The 18,461-nt window shown below is 40.2% G+C and overlaps 1 protein-coding gene across 1 annotated transcript in view; it reads left to right on the top strand.

The window, feature by feature from the left end:
* The first annotated feature begins 4,218 nt into the window (after nt 1–4,218).
* Nucleotides 4,219–18,461, top strand: part of Pcolce2 (procollagen C-endopeptidase enhancer 2) — a 69,978-nt gene continuing 55,735 nt past the window's right edge. The window contains exons 1-2 of the mRNA XM_063249125.1: nt 4,219–4,441; nt 5,547–5,655. Coding sequence (XP_063105195.1) covers nt 4,353–4,441; nt 5,547–5,655 — 198 coding nt within the window. The 5' untranslated portion in view covers nt 4,219–4,352. The remainder of the gene's footprint in view (nt 4,442–5,546; nt 5,656–18,461) is intronic.

Genomic DNA, 18,461 nt, shown 5'->3' with positions numbered 1-18,461 from the left:
CTGGACCCTTAGAACTCAGAAGTAACCAAGGCAAAAGATTTAGAGTGCAGAAAAGATTATGTGGCACAGTCATTATGTCTTTTTGCTGTACAAACATAAATCTAGCACAGGTAGGGAAACTGTATTGAGTGCAGCAGAGCCCACAATGTTCTGTCCCATGACCTAGTTATTTTTTATGGTGGTCTGGGAAATGGTGGATTCCCAAATGATCTTTAACTATCTGGCTAGTGCCCAAAAGAGTATAACCGAACAATTAAAGTGAGACAGATTGGGTGTCTTTTTTACCTCTTGGTTCAGCATGTCAAGAAAGGTGATTCATTTCCTCTAAGCCCTGTAGCAAGTTAAAGAAGTGATGTATCCAAGGACCACTGGCTGTGGAAAGCAGAGCACCAAGGGCGGAGATCACTGTTTTGCCAGCAGAAAGATCAAACTGGAAAGGAAAACTGAGGCAATAATGGGATGTTATTCCCTCCACTTGTGTGAGGGAGAATCATTAAGCCCACATCAGTGAATCCTGTCCAATAAGACTTCAAGGCCGGCAACCATGCTAATCATTTTTAATTGGTCATTGAGGTCCTGATATTGTTTTGAGCTGAAAGCCATAAAGTGAAAGCAAAGAATGTAGGAAAGCATAGATTTTACTTACCTCTTTTTGGAATCCCAGACATGTTCCCAAATATGTTATAGGAATGCTGGGGTCAGGTTCCATGGTGATAAAGAATGAAACCATGAACCAAGAAGTTAGAGTATAAACAAACTTTTTGAAAGATATAGAGGCAAGAAAGTAAAAGTAAATCTCCTACTATCCAGGAAGGGGTTCTGAGTAGGATACCCATGAAAGCTTTTTGTCTAAGGGTCTTTACAGGGATTAAAGGGAGCTTCAGCCATTGTGGAAGAAATATTATCTTTACCCTAGAGGGAACTACTAACTTTTTAGGATCTAATCTATGAAGTATTATGAAGAACCCATGCACCCTTGAGCCAATGGCCTATCTGATCATGCTTTGGGGAGGTCCCAGACAATCAAAGTATACCTGACAAAGATTTTGTAAGATCTCTAGAGGGTCATGTGTTGGCTACCCTTTTTCTTGTTGCTGAGACAAAATAACCAACACCCAAAGTTAAAGAAGAAAAGGTTTATTTAGCTTACAGTTTGTGGAGGTTTCAGTCCATATTCTACTGCGTTCAAGGCAGAGTGGCACATGGCAGAGGGGACAGTTCATGGCAGTGGAAGATAGAAAAAGCAGCAAGAGCACAAAGGGAGGAGTGTAAAGAGAAGACTCTTTCTGTCCCTTATAGTGTATGTTGGCTACCCACCCTAGGGTGAGTGTAGCACTCACACTCATAATACCAGCATTGGACTATGAATCAGTCACAAATTCTAGAAGCCTGCTCCCATGAGTGCATGAGGCTTGGGGGGAGGCAACTAGATACAAAGCATAACATGTCATGACCAGACTCCATTTTGGGGTTCCTTACTCTATTTTGAGCCTGCTATCTTCACCTCCTAATAGAATCCTAACTCTTATCTCACTATAAGTTATTACAAGACAATCATTTTTGGAAAAGTATTGCAGGTTTCGGTTTTTCAGTGTTCTCTTTAATACTTTGGTATTCAAAATCATTCTTTTGTTGCCTGGGACTATAGCTCAGTAGCAGAGCAAATGCTTAGGATGAGTTGGGGTCCTGGGTTTAATTCTTAGCACCGAAGAAGAAAATGGGTCTTCTTTATGATTTCTTTAGTTTCCTTTCTTCAGCTGCTCACTGAAACAACTCAACCAAGTTTTTATTCATAAAACAAATAAAATCCTACCATCATCTTCCTTTCTGATATCATTTGCATCCATTTTATGAAATTCTTTTATAATATCAATCCTGCACTGTGAAATAATTGCACATTGGATTTACACTGCATTTTCAGACTGTAAGGATGATAAATTAATCAGAGATTGACAAAGACACTGACATAGTAGGCTCAGCTAGATACTAATATTATGCAGCAAAGAATGCTTCAGTGGGGCCTAATTTTATAAGAGGTCACTTCATTAGAGAATTTTTCAAGTTCCCATGACTTCGGTTGTCTATGCAACCTAGCAACTGCATAGACTGGACAACAGATACTTTGAATAGCAAAGATCACTTCATCTATCATTCCACTTTCCTTTCAAGAATCTATGCACAGGGTTTTTACCTTCACTTTCTCTCTTATTTCCTACTATCTGGATTTCTGTAGCTCCATGTCCACTGTAATAATACACCACCACAAAGGTCTACCAATTGGTCTCAGAGAGACTCACCTACACACATCTACAGAATTCCCTAGAGTCTGCCTCAAATTTAACACATTAAATTTCTGAGGACATCTAAGGTTTATAATTTTGGTCAGAAGTTTAGTTCCAAGTTAAATATGTGTTTTTAAGAGCAAATAAGGAGTCTTAGTAAAATTTTTTAAATTACATAGTATAATCAATGTCTTTCTTACGACTCTCAGCAACAGAATGATCAGTGTTAGAACCTCTTTAGTGTGAATATGAACATAGTTGCCAAGCTGTAAATCAAGTAAATGCTATTGCCTATTTATGTTCAAACAGTTTTCTACTTATTTAGGCACCCTTAGTAGTTTTTTTACTTTTTCAATTTTAGATTCTGAAAACTTAGACCTAAGAATGAAATATTTTCTGGGTGTGAGGATTCCAAACCATTACCAGAAAGTGAATTGAGCAATAGCTTCACTTTATAATTTTAAACTATGACTTTTTAATAAACTATCATCCAAAACACTTACGTTATTGGCTAGAGTATTCTTGAAATGTGTGCAAAATAAACAATAATTTATTTTCCTCTTTGCTGTTTTAAATAAATGTTTACTCAGTTAAGGATGTAAGTTTCAGGGTAAAATGTAGTTTGCCAAATTCCGTAATCCTTTATAAAAAAAATGTCATACAGGGTGTGGTGCATTTAGGGCACTTTGTAAAAGTTGCAGTTCATGGTGTTTTCTTTTTTTCTTCACTTTTTAACAAGTGCTAAGATACTCTAAACTCTGCAGGGAAGTTCTGGTTCCTATTATAAGCTCTTGGCTTTTCCCACTAGTAAAAGTCAGATTGTTCCCAGTTTTATTTATTTCCTACTCAAGTGTTTATATTCTTAACATTAAACATTATTAGATGTGAATTCTTGATAAGCACTACTTTTTTCTTCTTTTTGTTTAGAAAGGTGAAATTAATTTAGAAGAAACAATACAAATGAGACATGAAAATTAAGTTATATAGCCAATGGGTGGTAATTCAAATTTTCAGTGAATTCATTCTATTCTGGATACTTTTTTTTTTCTGTAATTAATTAAAGCAAGCCTTGATTCCACAGATAGAATTGTTCTTCATAAAAAATTCTCTGTAAATCTGGACAATACGATATAGAAATTTCTTTTTTTCCCTATTGCTAGGGAAAAAAAAAAAAAAAAAAAACCTCTTCCAATCACACAGAAACCCCATATTCAGAACATGAGATCGTTAAGGTTAAATGATCCAGGTTCTTTCCTGATTATCTCACATTTAATGACAATTCACTTACAAAATGTTAGCCTGAAAATGTGTATTATAAATGTCCACCAAAAAACCTAGAATCTCCCTAGTCATGCTCATACATGAATAAAAACAGAAGAATCTGAGATTGGGGTGTGTGTGAGAGGGTGTGAATAAAAGTTAAAATATGGTATAATTTCTCTTCTATCTACTTTCCTCCAATCCCCCTTGGATCTGATGTTTAACGGAGACAAATAAAGGGGGAACCCCAAGGTTTCCAGGAACCAGCAAGCGCTAATACTTTTTATTTATAAGCAGCTGAGGGAAAAACAGCTCCCCAAGCAGCCCAAGAAGCCGCTCCAGGCAGTCAGTCCTCTGAGCCTCGCAGTCCGGCCCGCCTGGGTACCACTCCTCAGGGCTCCCGCCCCATCCTCCTCCGCGCCGGGCTGCGGCGCGAGGTGAGCTTGGCCGCGGGGGCCGGGAGGAGACGCCCGCCCGCCCCAGGAGAGGAGGCGGCCCTGGCCTCGGAGCCGCCCTCCTGCAGCGGAGAACAAACGGGATATTCAGCAGTGGCCTGCGGCTGCCAGAACAACTCCTCGGGGGAAATTAAGCGTCGAGTCAGACGGCACAGTAATCGCCTTAAAAGCGCCCTTGCCCCGCCGGCCGCCGCTCACACCCGGCTACCTGGGCTGCCCCGCGGAGCCGCGCGCGCGGGAAAGCGAGGGGACCGAGCGAGTCCGGCGGAGCCGCCGCGCGCGCCGGCGGCTGTGAAGCGCTGCGAGGGTGCCGTGCGCGCGCCGCGGGGTGGAGCCCTGGGTTTCCACACCAGCCATGAGGCGCGCGAGCGCCTGGGCCCCGCTCTGCCTGCTGCTAGCCGCCGCCGCCGCCGCTCAGCCGTCCCGGCCGCAGCCCCCGGAGAGGTAACGCCACCCTCGCCCCGACCCCTCTCCCTGCACCCCTGCAGCCGCACTCGCGCGCGGTCCCCTCTCCCGGCTCTGCGGGACCCGGACGAGCCGGGACTAGCCGGCGTGCAGCCGTGCGCACCGCGGGGCTCGGGTGGGAGCTCCGCCCAGGGCCGCGCGCCGCGCTCCCCGAGGCTGCCACCGCGCCCCCCGCTCGCCGCGCTCCGCGCTGCCGCGGGCCGGGCCAACACGTGGCGGGCTCGGGCTGACTTGCCTCGCGGTTCTCGAAGGTTTGTGAGGGCGGAGGGGAAGTGTGGGTCCCAAAAACGTGAACTTCGGTTTACCGCTGGTTTTTCCCTTCAGAGCTTTGCCCAGAGACGCAAACTTAGGCGAAAACGAGTCGCGCGGCGCCCACGGAGCCCCTGCGGGCGTTCACGCTTAGCAGTTCTCTGGGGGACCTGAACTTGGGGCGCGCCCGAGGTCCACTTTTGGCATCACTTCCAACATGTTCATCTACATTAGCCTCCCTTTGGAGTGCGAGTTTCAGAAAAAGGGGAGGACTGGAACTAGGCACGTCTCCAAATCTGGGAATTTAAAAAATTTTTATATTACCCAGTTGTTGCCTATCTTTAAAACCATGTCTAAAATCCTCAGTTGGCCTCTCACCTTCTCTCCCACTCTCTCCAGTTAAATTGATACATTTATCATTTTCCTGCCAGACTAACATTATGTAAAGGACTTTATATATATATATATATATATATATATATATATATGCGCGCACACACACACAGAACCCGCCAAAAAATGCATACACACTTCAGGAAAAAAGAAAAAGTAAATATCTGGAAGTTAATGGCCACTGCTTTTATAATTGCAGAGGCAATTATAAATTATTTGGCGAAATATATATATATATATATATATATAAAATTATGGTAGCATCTAGAGACTTTTATTTAGCTATAATTTAAGTATTCAAGGAGCAACCCCAGCTGGCACAAGTGTTTATTAAATACTTTTAACTCCTATCCATGCCAATTTGTTACACCTTTCTGAAGTTGACACTGGATTATGAGATCATGTTCCAAATTAAGTATCCTTTCTTCTTTTATTTTCCCAGACCTGTTTTCAGATGTGGTGGCATTCATACTGGAGAATCTGGATTTATTGGCAGTGAAGGTTTTCCTGGAGTGTACCCTCCGAATAGTAAATGCACTTGGAAAATCACAGTAAGCATTTTTAAAGAGATTTTCCGGGAAGTGGATAGTGGGAATAGTGTGAGGCTGCTACCTTTAATCCTCCAGTGACAGAATTTGAATTAGACTCAAATACCTGAATAAATGAAATGTTGAATTTACTTCAAGTATTTGCAAGATTCTTATTAAGCGATATAGTGGTGTTCTGCATTCGCAATTAGAAAGGACTGAAGATAATACTTCAAGGAATAAATTCCTAAACCAGATGTGTTTCTGAAAACCCAACCAGACTCAGTTGAGTTTTATGGATTCATAATTAAGGCTGTTTTTACTCAAAGGCCTGTTGTAGAGACCTTTGGAAGTCAGTTGTTGCTCAGCCCTGCATAAATTCCTGGTGGGAAATAAAAGATCAAAGATAGTGCTTGGACTACTTTATACCCATTAGGAAAAGAATAAAAGAGGGAGGGAGAAAACGCCCCACTCCATATCCCTGGATAGAAACAACAGTTACATTTTGGGGTGGGGGGAAGCCATGGCAGGGGCTGATAAAATGCCCATGCTGGTTAGTAATAGTTACATTTTGTGGAGTCACAATAAGAAGCTGGATTTAGAAACAACTTTTTTTTTTTTTAAGTCTGAATTTAGTCACCTAGATTGACTCATTTTGGTGTAGAAAACAGTACTTCCAGTTAGTGTAGCAAACAGGAAGACTGCTGCCTTGATTTTTTTGTTATTGAGAAGGTGTTTGGTAATTGAATACGTTTCACTGAGAGCTTCATTTAACCACCTTCAGATTATATTTTAAAAAGTAGCTACCTCTAACCCAGCAAACTAGCATTTACTGTATCAAGTAGTCAACAAGCATCTCACTGACTTCTCAGACCCATTTGGAAAAAGTATTGGTGTCTTCATTTTATAAAAAGAGAAGCTGAGACCTAAAACAATGATATTGATTTGATCAACCTCAGCTTTATACAAAGTAATACCTGTTCTGCAATGAGACATTCCAACAACAAGGTCATTTGGCAGGCAGATCCGAGAGGTCCCACTCCACAATATAAAACTCAGCTCTTATATGTATCATTCTCCTATAAAATGTGAGCCATCTGATGAATTGGCACAGATTTCATATGTTGTTATAGCTAATAGAGCCAGGAGAGAATAATCTCTCCTTGTAGAAAATCTCTTTGAAATACTGAAATCTTTATATTAACGTAAATGTAAAATAATGCTCCAAGCATTCATAAAAGTAACTTGGGCTTCATATTATAGTTGTGTTTTAATTGTAATTAAATGGTTGCAGATTTAAAATGATCCAAGAACATTGTGGCTAAGAGGCATCAAGTCAAAACTTACGGTTGTCCATGTGTTTTGAGGATTGTAGGGCAGTGTTGGTGAGGCGTCAACTTTTGGGGGGTGTGTGTGTGTGTATGTTGGAGTTGTTTCCAAAAAATGCTTTGACAGAAAAGCAGTTTGGCTTAGCAGAAGCTGGGTTGCCTTATTCTATGGGTGCAGGAAAAGTGGATCCTCCATTGGGATGTAATGTGGAAATGAAGCCTGTGTATTTGTCACCAGAATCCTAAGCCAGAGCCTGACTCTGGAGCTCCTAACATACCAGATTTGACTGCTTACGACGTGGAGAATCCAGCCAGAGATGAGAGCTGTGAGCTGGTTAAGAAATTTATCCTAAGCTGTGTCTTCAGGATACTGATAGAAGCACCGGAACTGCATATGGAAAAGACAGAATCTGGGAACCAGAAGTGTACATGGTTAAGCAGACCTGGTCAAACTGTTCAGGTTGATCCTTAACTCAGGTCTAGTTCTGCAGAGTCCTGCTAGCTGTGGAGAAATTATTATTGCTTGGGAGGCAGTGTGGTTTCTTCATGATGTTCTGATCTGCCTGTAAGTCTTGCTGTTCTTGGAACCAGAAATAAATTGAGGATAAATGACTGATAGAAGTACAGGCCAGGGGAACAAAATGGAGTCAGTCAGCATAATGACAGGATCCTCTTTTAAATCCCCAATTTTAAATTGAGTGTGGTGACACGTGCTTGTAATCCCAGCACATGGGAGGCTGAGGTAGGAGAATTGCTGCTACTTCAAGGCCAGCCTGTGCTACAAAGTGAGTTTAGTCTGAACTGCATAGTGAAATCCTATCTCAAAAAGACCAAAAAAAAAAAAAAGAAAGAAAGAAAGAAAGAAAGAAAAAACAAGAAACAAACAAAAAGAAAAATCCCCAATTTTATTTATTTTTTTAATGGCTACCATAATGCCTCTTGTTATCTTCAAAAGAATTGCCTCTATCAGACATTATAAAATTGAACAAAATGGTACAGAACAACAACAATAAAAACAAAACATTGGAGACATATAGGACTTCAAAAGAAGATAATAGTCAAACCACAATGGATATTGTAGTGCATCTTATTGTTTTCAAAGTAGTTGCCTATACCATCAGACTTGATACTATCAAACAAAACAGAATAGAATAAAATCAGTCAAAACAAAACAGTGAAAGCAATGCAGGGCTCTAAATCAAGTTAATAGGAAATCAAAAATGGTTACTATAACATATTCTGCTGTCTTTGGAATAGCTGTCCATGCTATCAAATCTAATACAAGTAGACAAACTGAAACAGAATAAAACCAAACTAAATAGAAAATAAAACAATATGGGTTTTAAATTATGATAATAGCTTAACAGTGGCCACTGCCTTCCCTTTTTTGACAATTCCTCCCCTTTCATTTTCACAGGCTGTATTTTACATTTTGGAACCCACTAACACCTTTAGTTTTTATATTAGGGAGGCAACCTGCCATTCACTTAAGTTATTCTAAACCTTTCTACCCATAAGCATGATCTCAAGTAGTTTCCATTTATCTACAAGAACCTCAAGGTTTTCTTTGTTTATAGCTGAGTAGTTTTCCATTACATAAAAGTGTTGTGGCTTTCTAACCAATCTGCAGCTGATGGGAAAGATACCCCCACTTTTTGCTGGTTCCCTATCACATAGAGCATTGTTTTCTCATCTTTGACTTTCAGACTATAAACTCCCTTTCGAGTTATTGATGGACCCTATCTCCTGATCCACTCTGCCTGTGTTTTTTTTTTTTTTTATTGGTGAAATGAGGCCATCTATATTAGTGATTATGGCCAACGTTTTCTGCCTCATCTCTGCCTGCTATTTTTCTGTTGTCTACTTTTCCTCTTCATTCCAATGTCTGTCCCATTCAGTGAGCCCCTTCTGTTGCTATTCCTGAAACCATGATCTTTTTTCTCTCTAGAATGTCCTTCAGTATTTTTCATAGGGTTGAATTGGTGGTCATGAACTCCCCCAGTTCCTCTTTGTCATGTAATGTCGGTGTCGCTCCCGGCCGGCAGGAAGAACACGCAACAATATCTGGCGGTGGTCAGGCTTTTCTTTATTCTCTCCTTATACAGTCTGCCCCGAAGCCTCTACCGGTCCGCTCTCCGCGGCTCCTTCCATGCTTCTTCTCTACAGTCTGTCCCGAAGCCTCTACCGGTCCGCTCTCCGTGGCTCCTTCCGTGCTTCTTCTCTCGTGGCGGGAGAGGCACTCACTTTTATAGGGTTACAGTGGCCAATCAGTTCAAAGCGCGCGATGCGGGCTGATTGGCTAACATCAGTTGTTGCTAGGCAGACTACTTACAGAGCGGGTTGTTTACCAAGCAGGAAGCAGGAGATAAGCGCCATCTTAGCACACTCGATGGGAGGGGTAATCTAGCTCAGGCTTTGCTCTTCCTTACAGGCCTCACGTCCGCCAAGTAAGGCGACCGGGCTCGGCCGCGGCTCCCAACAATGTAAGCATTTCGTTTCTCCATTAATTTTGGGAGATAGTTTTGCAGGGTACATCAATCTGGGTTGGAGATTATTTTCTTTCAGGACTTGGAATATTTCACTCCAAGCTCTTGATTTGATGGTTTGTGTCAAGAAGTCTGTCATGATTCTGATGGGTTTGTCTTTATAAGTGACCTGTTTCTTTTCTCTGACGGCTTTTAATATTCTGTTCTAGTGTTGAATTTCTTGGATCTTGATTATTATATGTCTGGGTATAGATCTATTTTGGTTGTAGCTGGCTGGAGTTCTGTGAATACCTCACTTACCTGAATTTCATTAACTTTTCCTTTGCTTGGGAAATTTTAATTATTTCTGTAAATAGCCTTTATATTTCCTTTGTGTTTACCCCTGCTTCTCCATTCATATTTTTTATTCTTAAGTTATAGTTTCTCTTCTCATCTTCTAGCCTTTGTACTGTTACTTCCTGGTTCCTTGTTTTTAGGAGATCTTTCCTTTCACGATTGCTAGCTGCAAACCTGTCTTCAAGGTTTGATAGTCTATCTTTAGTTTCTTTCAAGCAGTATTGCCAGCAAATTCTTTTGTAGCCTCTTGAAGTTGTTTATTTCAGTTGCTGTTGCTTCAGAAACTTCAGGTGTACAACTCCCAATCTCTTCGTGTTTACAGCTCCTGGACCAGCACTGCTTGGGTTGGAGGCCAGAGACTGCCTTTTGCTTCTTTCTCTTGTCATGTCCCTGGTTTCTTCCAGAAAAGTGGGTAGTGGGGTCCCCAGTACTTCCTGCGTTGGCTACAATTTCTCTAAAGTGAGATCTTACTTTTTCTAGCCCATGCTGTCTAGGGATAGCTGATGGTGACAATTAGATGCATTGTTGTAGGGTTATTGGTGGCTGGTAGAGAGTAAGCAGGGGCGGGGCAGGCTGGTGCCTCCCTCAAAAGCTGTTTAACTCCCTCCCAAACTGGTATAGTACTTGCAGCTGAGGGAGTGCTGGTTGGGGATAGCGTTAGGGAAACTTCTGCAGTGGCTATTGGATTACGCACAGGGGCGAGACTCAGTCTAAGTAACTTCCGGAAGCCAGTTTGCTGCAAGCTAGGAGTGGCTCAATGAAACCAGCTGTAGTTCTGGCTCTGAGCTTATCCTGTCCAATCCCAAAATGGACCCCAGCCAATCACCCACTCTCAGGAGGACTGAGTCTCCCATACAGTGAAGTTCTCTGGTCCGCTGCTCCCTTCTGCCACCACATCTCCCTGGAGAGGCCTTTGGGCTTGCCAGCCACCAGCTTCACTGTGACCATGTGTCTTCAGATTCCAACTACACTTCTCAAATGCTGGTTCCAACTCCAGGTGAAAGCACCACCAGCTACCACCTTCTTCTGTTTAAGTTTTTCTTTTTCTTTTCTTATTTTAAAAAATTTTCTCTGTAGGCTTCAATTCTCACTTTAGGTTCTTCCTAGGTTGAGAGGGGATCTACTTCCTTCCTTCTTGTCTTCTCTAGAAAGCTGTATTCCAGCATCTGGACTGTTTCTCTCAAAGAGGCTGTTTACTCTGCTTCTTACTGTTCCACCGTCTTCCCAGGTCTCAAAATCCCCAGTTTTAAAGCTCAGCTCAGCAGTGAAGTTTTGTTGGATTCAGATTTTCTTTCCATCCTTAATAAACTATGTAAATAGGATTTATCCTTTTTTAAGCCTCAGAGTTTGTTGTGAAAACAAAATGAGATAGTATATATAAAGCCCCCTAGTTCAGTGTCTGAGAAGGGAGGAAGTTTGACTTGCTACAAGAACATATTTTAAGAGGCTCTGTGGCTGGAACAGAGTGACTTAGGGAAACAGTAGAAAGCATAGAAGCAAACAAGGTGAGCAAAACCCTGGAGGCCAGGGCGAGGAGTTTGTTTTTTGTTTTGAGTAGAAAGCCACTGGAGGATTTTAAACAGAGGACAATTATTTAAATTTATTTAATTTTATTAACATTCACAAAATATTTTAAATTTATTTAAAATTATTTAATTTTGGGACAGCATTCTGGCTGTTTGGAGGATAAATTATAGGGAATTAAGAATGAAAGCAGAGAAATGGATTAGAAAGTTGTGATGCATATAAGAGAAGATGGCGGAATAATTAGGGTGGTAACAAAGAAGATGAAGCATAGACTCTCCTGTCTTGTTTTCTTAGCAGATCTGCGTGCATTTGGAGTAGTGATACTGGCTGAGAGGTCAGTGCCCCAGGCCCTAGCTCCTGGCATAGCCACAGTTCCATACAGAGTTGTGCTCTGCTAGAGCCTTACCTAACACAGTTTATGAAGTTCTTCATCTTCGTCTTCGTCTTCATCTTCTTCTATTTTTTTATTAGTTTCTCTTGGTACATGTGCTACAGTTTGTATCTAGATATTTTCTCAAAGTCTCATGTGCTTATAGGTGGGGCTTTTCAGAGCTGGTTAGATCTAGGGCACGTGATACTGGGATTAAGGCTGTGTGGTACTAGATTATTGAGTGGTTTAGTGTAGTTCTGGGTGTCAATAATGGAAGGCCCACCATAGGGGTTAGGTGGAAAAGGCTTGTAGATTGGATGGGATAAAAGGGAAAAGGAGGCTTTCTTTGCTGTGCTTGCTGCCTACTGTGCCATGAACTGTTTCTCCTCTGTCATGCTCCTCTACATACTGCCCTGTCTTGGAGCCAGTTAATTATGGGCTGCACCCTCTATGAACTGTGAGCTGAAATAAACTTCTCCTCCTTTAATTTGTGAGTGTTGAATACTGTGTCTCAATGATAAGAAAAATAACTAAAACAGATTTCCTTACCAAGTGTTGCTATGATTGTCCTGACCGTGTCATTCAGGAGTCTTTGAAACTGGCTCATAGGAAGAATTTGGAATGATTTGGAGTTGCTGGCTGAAGAAATAGTCTTGGAATGCTGTAAAATGAACCTAACTAGAGATTCTGGTTTAAGTTCAGAAGACCAGAATGTTGATTGCAATGTCTCTGGAAAAGACCAGGCTGAAGAGGTATCAGCTGGAAAGAAGCCTGCATTGGCACTTGGATTCCAGATTATGTGTGTATTGCTGTGGCTGAAAATTTGTCTGCATTTTGCTCTTCTTATAAAGACTTTGCCTGAGACTGAGATTAAGTGCAATAGACTAATCTAGCAGAAGAAATTTTAAGGCTAATGTTGAGGCTGTGGCATAGCTACTGTTGGAGGCGGTAGCCAGGTCTATTTTGAGAATTAAGAGCAAAGAGCCCAGCAGAATGATTTCAAACATTTTGTGTTTAGCTAGAAATTGGAAGCTTTGGTAAAGTTACAGCTTGTAAAGAAGTAGCAGAGGAGAATTTGATAGGATAAGAAGGTACGGGACAATAGAAAAGATGACCTGTGAACGTCATGGGAACCAGTAGGACTCTACCTCCTACAGTCTCAAAATTGCAAAAGTAAAAACTTGGCTTTGAGAATCCCAAAGCACTATGTGCCATTTAAAAGGTTTGTGCCTTAGTAGAAATTATGGCGGTTGTCTCACGTGACAGAAGGCCAAAGTGAGAACACCTACCACTTCCTCAGCCTTAATTGCGACTCCCCTTCCTATTTGCATGCACAGAAAATTCCAGTCAGCTCCTCACACATCATCTATGCCCACCCTAAGCGCCACTCTGGTCAGAGGTTTTATGTATGTATATCCCATGACCCATGTTCCGGCAGAGAAAGCCAGGCTGCTGGCGGTCATGGAGTTCTCTCCACATCCTTGGAATAAAGGCTATTTTTACTTTATATTATCTGTTTTATTGCGCTGAAAACTCTTTCACCATTGTATATTGGAAATATTTAGAGAACTTGTTCCTTATGATTGGGTTCACTACTATACTCAGAAATCCAGGCACTTGACTTCTACAACCAAGTGAGAAGGGAGTCTGGCTGCTGCTCCAGCTGATGGCAGACCATAACATTATCCACATGATGCTGGTTTGATGCACACACAGAAAGCAAGAGTTGTGGAGTCAAGAAGGCCTCCACCCAGATTTAGGAAGGCCTGGAAGACCAGGCAGTGTGTCCTTGAGACGGCAATGTGAAACTGTGTGAAGCTGAAGGTCCAGTAGAGAGCCAGGAATGTGGATCAGCTGAGGTAAACTGCAAGGAGTGAGCAAATCCAGCCTAAGACAGAAGCCATGAGAGCACGACTATGGAAGATGCCATAGCAGCAGAACCACCCAAGCCTTTTGGAGTTCATTTCTTATTATAGATTGCTTGGGATGCTGGATATTGAAGTGTAGGATTTAATGTTTGCCATGCTGGATTTTTGACTTGCTTTGGTCCCATTCCTTTCTGTTTTCCTATTTGTATCATTTGGAATGGGAATGTTTATCTTGTGTTATTGTTATGTTGGAAATATTTAACTTTTTTTTCATTTGTACAGGGGCTTGCAGCTAAGAGTTTGCCTTAAATTTCAGAGGAGAATTTGAACTTGGACTTTTCAGCAATTGTGAAACTGCTAGGACTTAGGATTTTAGAGATGAATTAAATGGATTTTGCATAAAAGAATGTGCATGAGTCTTGGGAGTTATGACTTGCGTCTGGACGTTCCCTCAAAACCTCATGCACTCATAGGTGGGGGGCTTTTCAGAGCTGGCTGGATCTAATGTGTGTGATAACTGGGATTAAAAATGTGTGGTACTAAATTATTCCATTGATTGGTTTTGCATAGTTCTGAGTATGAATAATAAAGGACCCATCCAGGGTGGAAAAGAAGAGGGAGAGAGGTATGCTTTATTGTCTGCTGCTTCTGCTTGCTGCCTCGTGCCTGCTTTGCTCTGGACCATTTCTCCTCTGTCATGTCCTTGTGTCATGCCATCCCGCTGTGGAGCCAGCTGACTATAGACTGAAACCTCTACAAGCTGAGCTAAAATAAACCTGTCCTTGTTAACTTGTGAGTATCAGGTATTATATCTCAGTGATGAGATATACTAAGTAACTAAGACATACATGTTTTCAGTAAATAATGATTACAGTTATCGTGAGAAGTTGGTACATGTACATAACACACCTGACTTTTTACATTCTTTTCCTTTCCCATCCATCCCTGCTGCATTTTTTTTCTATCTTCTCTCCACCTCATTCCTTCTTTTTCCTATTATTTCTTTTTATTTTGCTCTTTATATTTTGTTTCTCATATAAAAGAAACCATGCAGTATTTAAGCTTGTGTGTCTTATTTATTTCACTTAACATTATAGTCTGATTCTGCAACTGATTCAGGTTTATCTTTCTTTATGGCAGAGGAGTGCTGCATTGTGTATAAATACAGTGTTTTCTTTATCCATTCAGATGTTGATGGACATACAGGCTGTTCCCAAGATTTAGCTCTTGTAAATTGTGCTGCTCTAAACATGAGTATGCATGTATTACTGTAATATGATATACTGAATTCCCAGGAGAATATAATACTTGGAACGTCTTATTGAAGTTTTTGAGAAATCTTCATGTTTATTTCAGTAATGGTTGTATTAGTTTACATTCTCACCAACAATGAAGAATGGTTCCGCCCTCTACCCACAGAAGCCAGAAGCCTTGCTCGCATTTGTTTTTATCTGATTTTTGGGTGATAGCCATTTTTTTCTGGAATTAGGTAGAATCTCAGTGTTTTCTGTTTTGTTTTGTATTGTTTTGATTTGCGTTTCTGTCATGGTCAGAGGTGTTGAATATTTTTTCATGTATTTATTGGCCATTTGTATTCTGAGAAATGTCTGTTCATTTCAGTTGCCCATTGTTTTTATTGGGTTTTTTATTTTAGGGAATCTGGTTGTTTTTAGTTCATTCCTCTGTCTGAAGAATAGCCAGCAAATTTTTTTTTCTTGTTCTTTAGTTTGTCTCTTCTCTTTGTGGTTTGGCTGTGTAGAAGCTTTTTAATTCAATATGATCTCATTTGTTGATTCTTAGTGTTATTTCTTGTATATTTGAGGTTCTTTCAGAAAGTCTTTGTCTATGCCTGTGTCTTCAAGAATTTTACCTATTTTATCTTATAGAGGATGTTATGTTAATATTTAGATTTTTAATGTATTTTAATTTTAATCTAGTACATGGTGAGAAATACGGGTCTATTCAGTCTTCTGCATGTGGATAAGTTTTCCTAGCACCGTTTGTTAAAGAAGTTATCTTGGAGGCAGCACCATTCGCAGACTGGGAGTAGAAAGAACAAAGGACACACCAGTAAGCAAACCCAGTCTGGGAACCTGCTCCATGCGCGGATCCCCACTAGACTGGAATGGCCAGGCCCTAGCCCTAACCCTTTCAAGCACACGGGCTGGCAAACAATAAGTACCATCCTGCCCTACCCCCCTACTCCCGAAAATGACCGGCTTAGCCAGAGAAACACAAGCTGTGATGATAGCTATGGAGGTGAAATGCAATTGGATGCCTGTGGTACACTGGTGACTTAACATTGCCGGTCTAGGGCCAGTGGTCTGGTCATAGGTTCAGAGGATAGCGGTGTGCAGTGTGGCATCGAGGGGGGCATCTCCTTCTGAGGGTTGCAGCCATTGTTGATTCCCTATGGTCTTGTTTTAGAAGTCATATATTGTTTCCACTGTTTTGTTGGTTTGGGTTTTATGCTTTTTTGTTTTGTTTGATTATGTCAAATCTGATGGCAGGAGCAGCTGTTTCAAAGATAGCAAGATATATTACGATAGCAATTTTGGATTTACTATTGGCTCATTTTGAAGTCCTTTATTGCATTCACTGTCTTGTTTTTATTGTTTCTAGTCTATTCTGTTCTGTTTGATGTTTACTATGTCTGAAGTTATCTGCAACCATTTTGAAGACATCAAAAAGGCACTATGGTAACTACCGTTGATTTTATTTTATTTATTTTATTTTTTTGTTTGGTACTGGGGATTGTACTCATAACCTTGCACTTGCCAAGCAGGCGCTTATGCCTCTGAGCTAAATCCCCAGCCCTCTATCAATGATTTTGTAATGTTTTTAGGCTTGTGTTTCTTACACTGGTTTGTTTTGATTTGTTTTATTCTGTTTTATCCTCTTTAAAAAAAAATAGGACTAGGGATTTAGCTCAGTGGCATAAGTGCCTGCCTGGCAAGCGTGAGGTCATGAGTTCAATCCCTGGTACAAAAAAAAAAAAAAAAAAAAATTTAAAGAAAGAAAGATTAAAAAAAAGAAGTTATCTTTCCCGTAGGATAAGGTTTTGGCCCCTTTATTGAAGATCAGCTGAATATGCCTGGAGTTTTTTCTGTATTCCTCTATTCTGTTAGTTCTGTGTCAGTTTTTTCCCCCTTAAGTCCATGCTATTTTTATCACTGCTACTTTGTAGTATGGCTTGAAATCCAGGTTTGTGGGTTCCTTCTGCCTTGTTCTTGTTACCCAGGATTGCTTTAGCTATTTATGTCTCTCGTGGTTCCATAAGAATTTTAGGATTATTTTCTCTGATTCTGTGAGGAATGATATTGATATTTTAATTTGGATTGCAATAAATCTATATATCAATTTTACAATTATGGCCATTTTGACTATACTGATTCTGCCTATCCAGAAGCAGGGAATATCTTCGTATTTTCTGATGTTTTCTTCAGTCTCCCATTTCAGATTAATGTAGTTTCCTTGTAATACAGTTTTCATTGTAGAGGTTTTTCACTTCCTTAGGTTAATTCCTAAGTGTTTAATTTTTCTTGATGATATTATAAAAGTTATTATTCTCTTATATCTCTTTTTTTGTGAGTTTATTATTGGTGTACAGGAATACTATTGAATATATATGTATGTGTATATATATATACATATATATATACAGATCGCTTTTTTCCTTCTCTTGTGTAATTGCTTTGCTAATGTTTCAAAAAATATAATGAAGAGTAGGGTTTTTAACAGACATCCTTGTCTTGTTCCTGATTATAGAGAGAACACTTTCAGCTTCTGCCCGCTTAGTATGATGTTGACCATTGGTTTGTCATAAATGGCTTTTATCAGATTGAAATAGTGAATTTTCTATATCTGTTTTCCTCAGGTTTTTTTTTTTTATCATGAATGGATGTTAGACATTGTTAAAGACTTTTTCTGCAGCAATTGAGAAGATTATGTGAATTTTGTCTTTGCTTCTGTTTATGTGATATATTTATTGATTTATATGTGTTGAACCATTGTTGCATGCCTGAGATGAATCCTACTTGATCATAATGTGTGATCTTTCTGATGATTTATTACATCCTGTTTGCCATTACCTTATTGCAGATTTTTCACTAAAGAGACTGGTCTGTAGTTCTCTTTTTTGATTGAGTCTTTTTCTGGTTTAGGAATCAGGATAATGCTAGCTTCCAGGAATGACTTTGAGTATACTCCTTCTTTTTCAATTTTATTAAAGGGTTTAAGGAGTTTTGACATTAGATCTTCCCTGAAGTTCTTCTAGAATTAGGGAGTAAATTCACTGGGGCTTGTGTTTTTCTTAGTTGATAGCTTCTCTTTTATTATTACTTTAATCTCATTGTCTAACATTGGATTATTCAGGGTTCTCATGTCCTCTTGGTTCATATGTATGTAGCAATCCACTCATCTTTTCTGAGTTCTCCATTTTATCAGAGTATAGGTTTTCTAAGTAGATAACTACTTATTAGCAATAATAACCTTGATTTCAGCAGAGTATGTTATGATTGTACCCTTTTTCTTTTTCCTTTTTTTGGGGGGGGATATGGGGACTTGAACTCACCACCTCACACTTGCCAGGCAGGTGCTGTGCCACTGATCTGTATCCTCAGCACTGCCCTTTTCATTTCTAATTTCATTGATTTGCTTTCCTTTCCTTTTTTGATAAGATTGGCTATGTGTTTGTCCATTTTATTTATTCTTTGAAAGAAGTAGCTTCTCAGTTCATTGATTTTTGTATCTTTTTTTTCTCAGTGTCATTTATTTCTCCTCTGATTTTTGTAATTTTCTTCCTTGTGCTAGTTTTGGATTTGGATTGTTTTTCTAGGACCTTGCAGTGCATCATTATATTAGTTTTTTTTTTAATTTTGTTTTTTTGGGGGGGGTTTTGTTGTTGTTTTTTAGG

The sequence above is a fragment of the Cavia porcellus genome, unplaced genomic scaffold (assembly GCF_034190915.1).
Source record: "Cavia porcellus strain 051 isolate PalLab524CR breed Dunkin Hartley unplaced genomic scaffold, mCavPor4.1 scaffold_5, whole genome shotgun sequence".
Lineage (NCBI taxonomy): Eukaryota > Metazoa > Chordata > Mammalia > Rodentia > Caviidae > Cavia > Cavia porcellus.
Note: the sequence above shows the minus strand (reverse complement) of the source record. Positions and strands in the feature narration are given on the sequence as shown.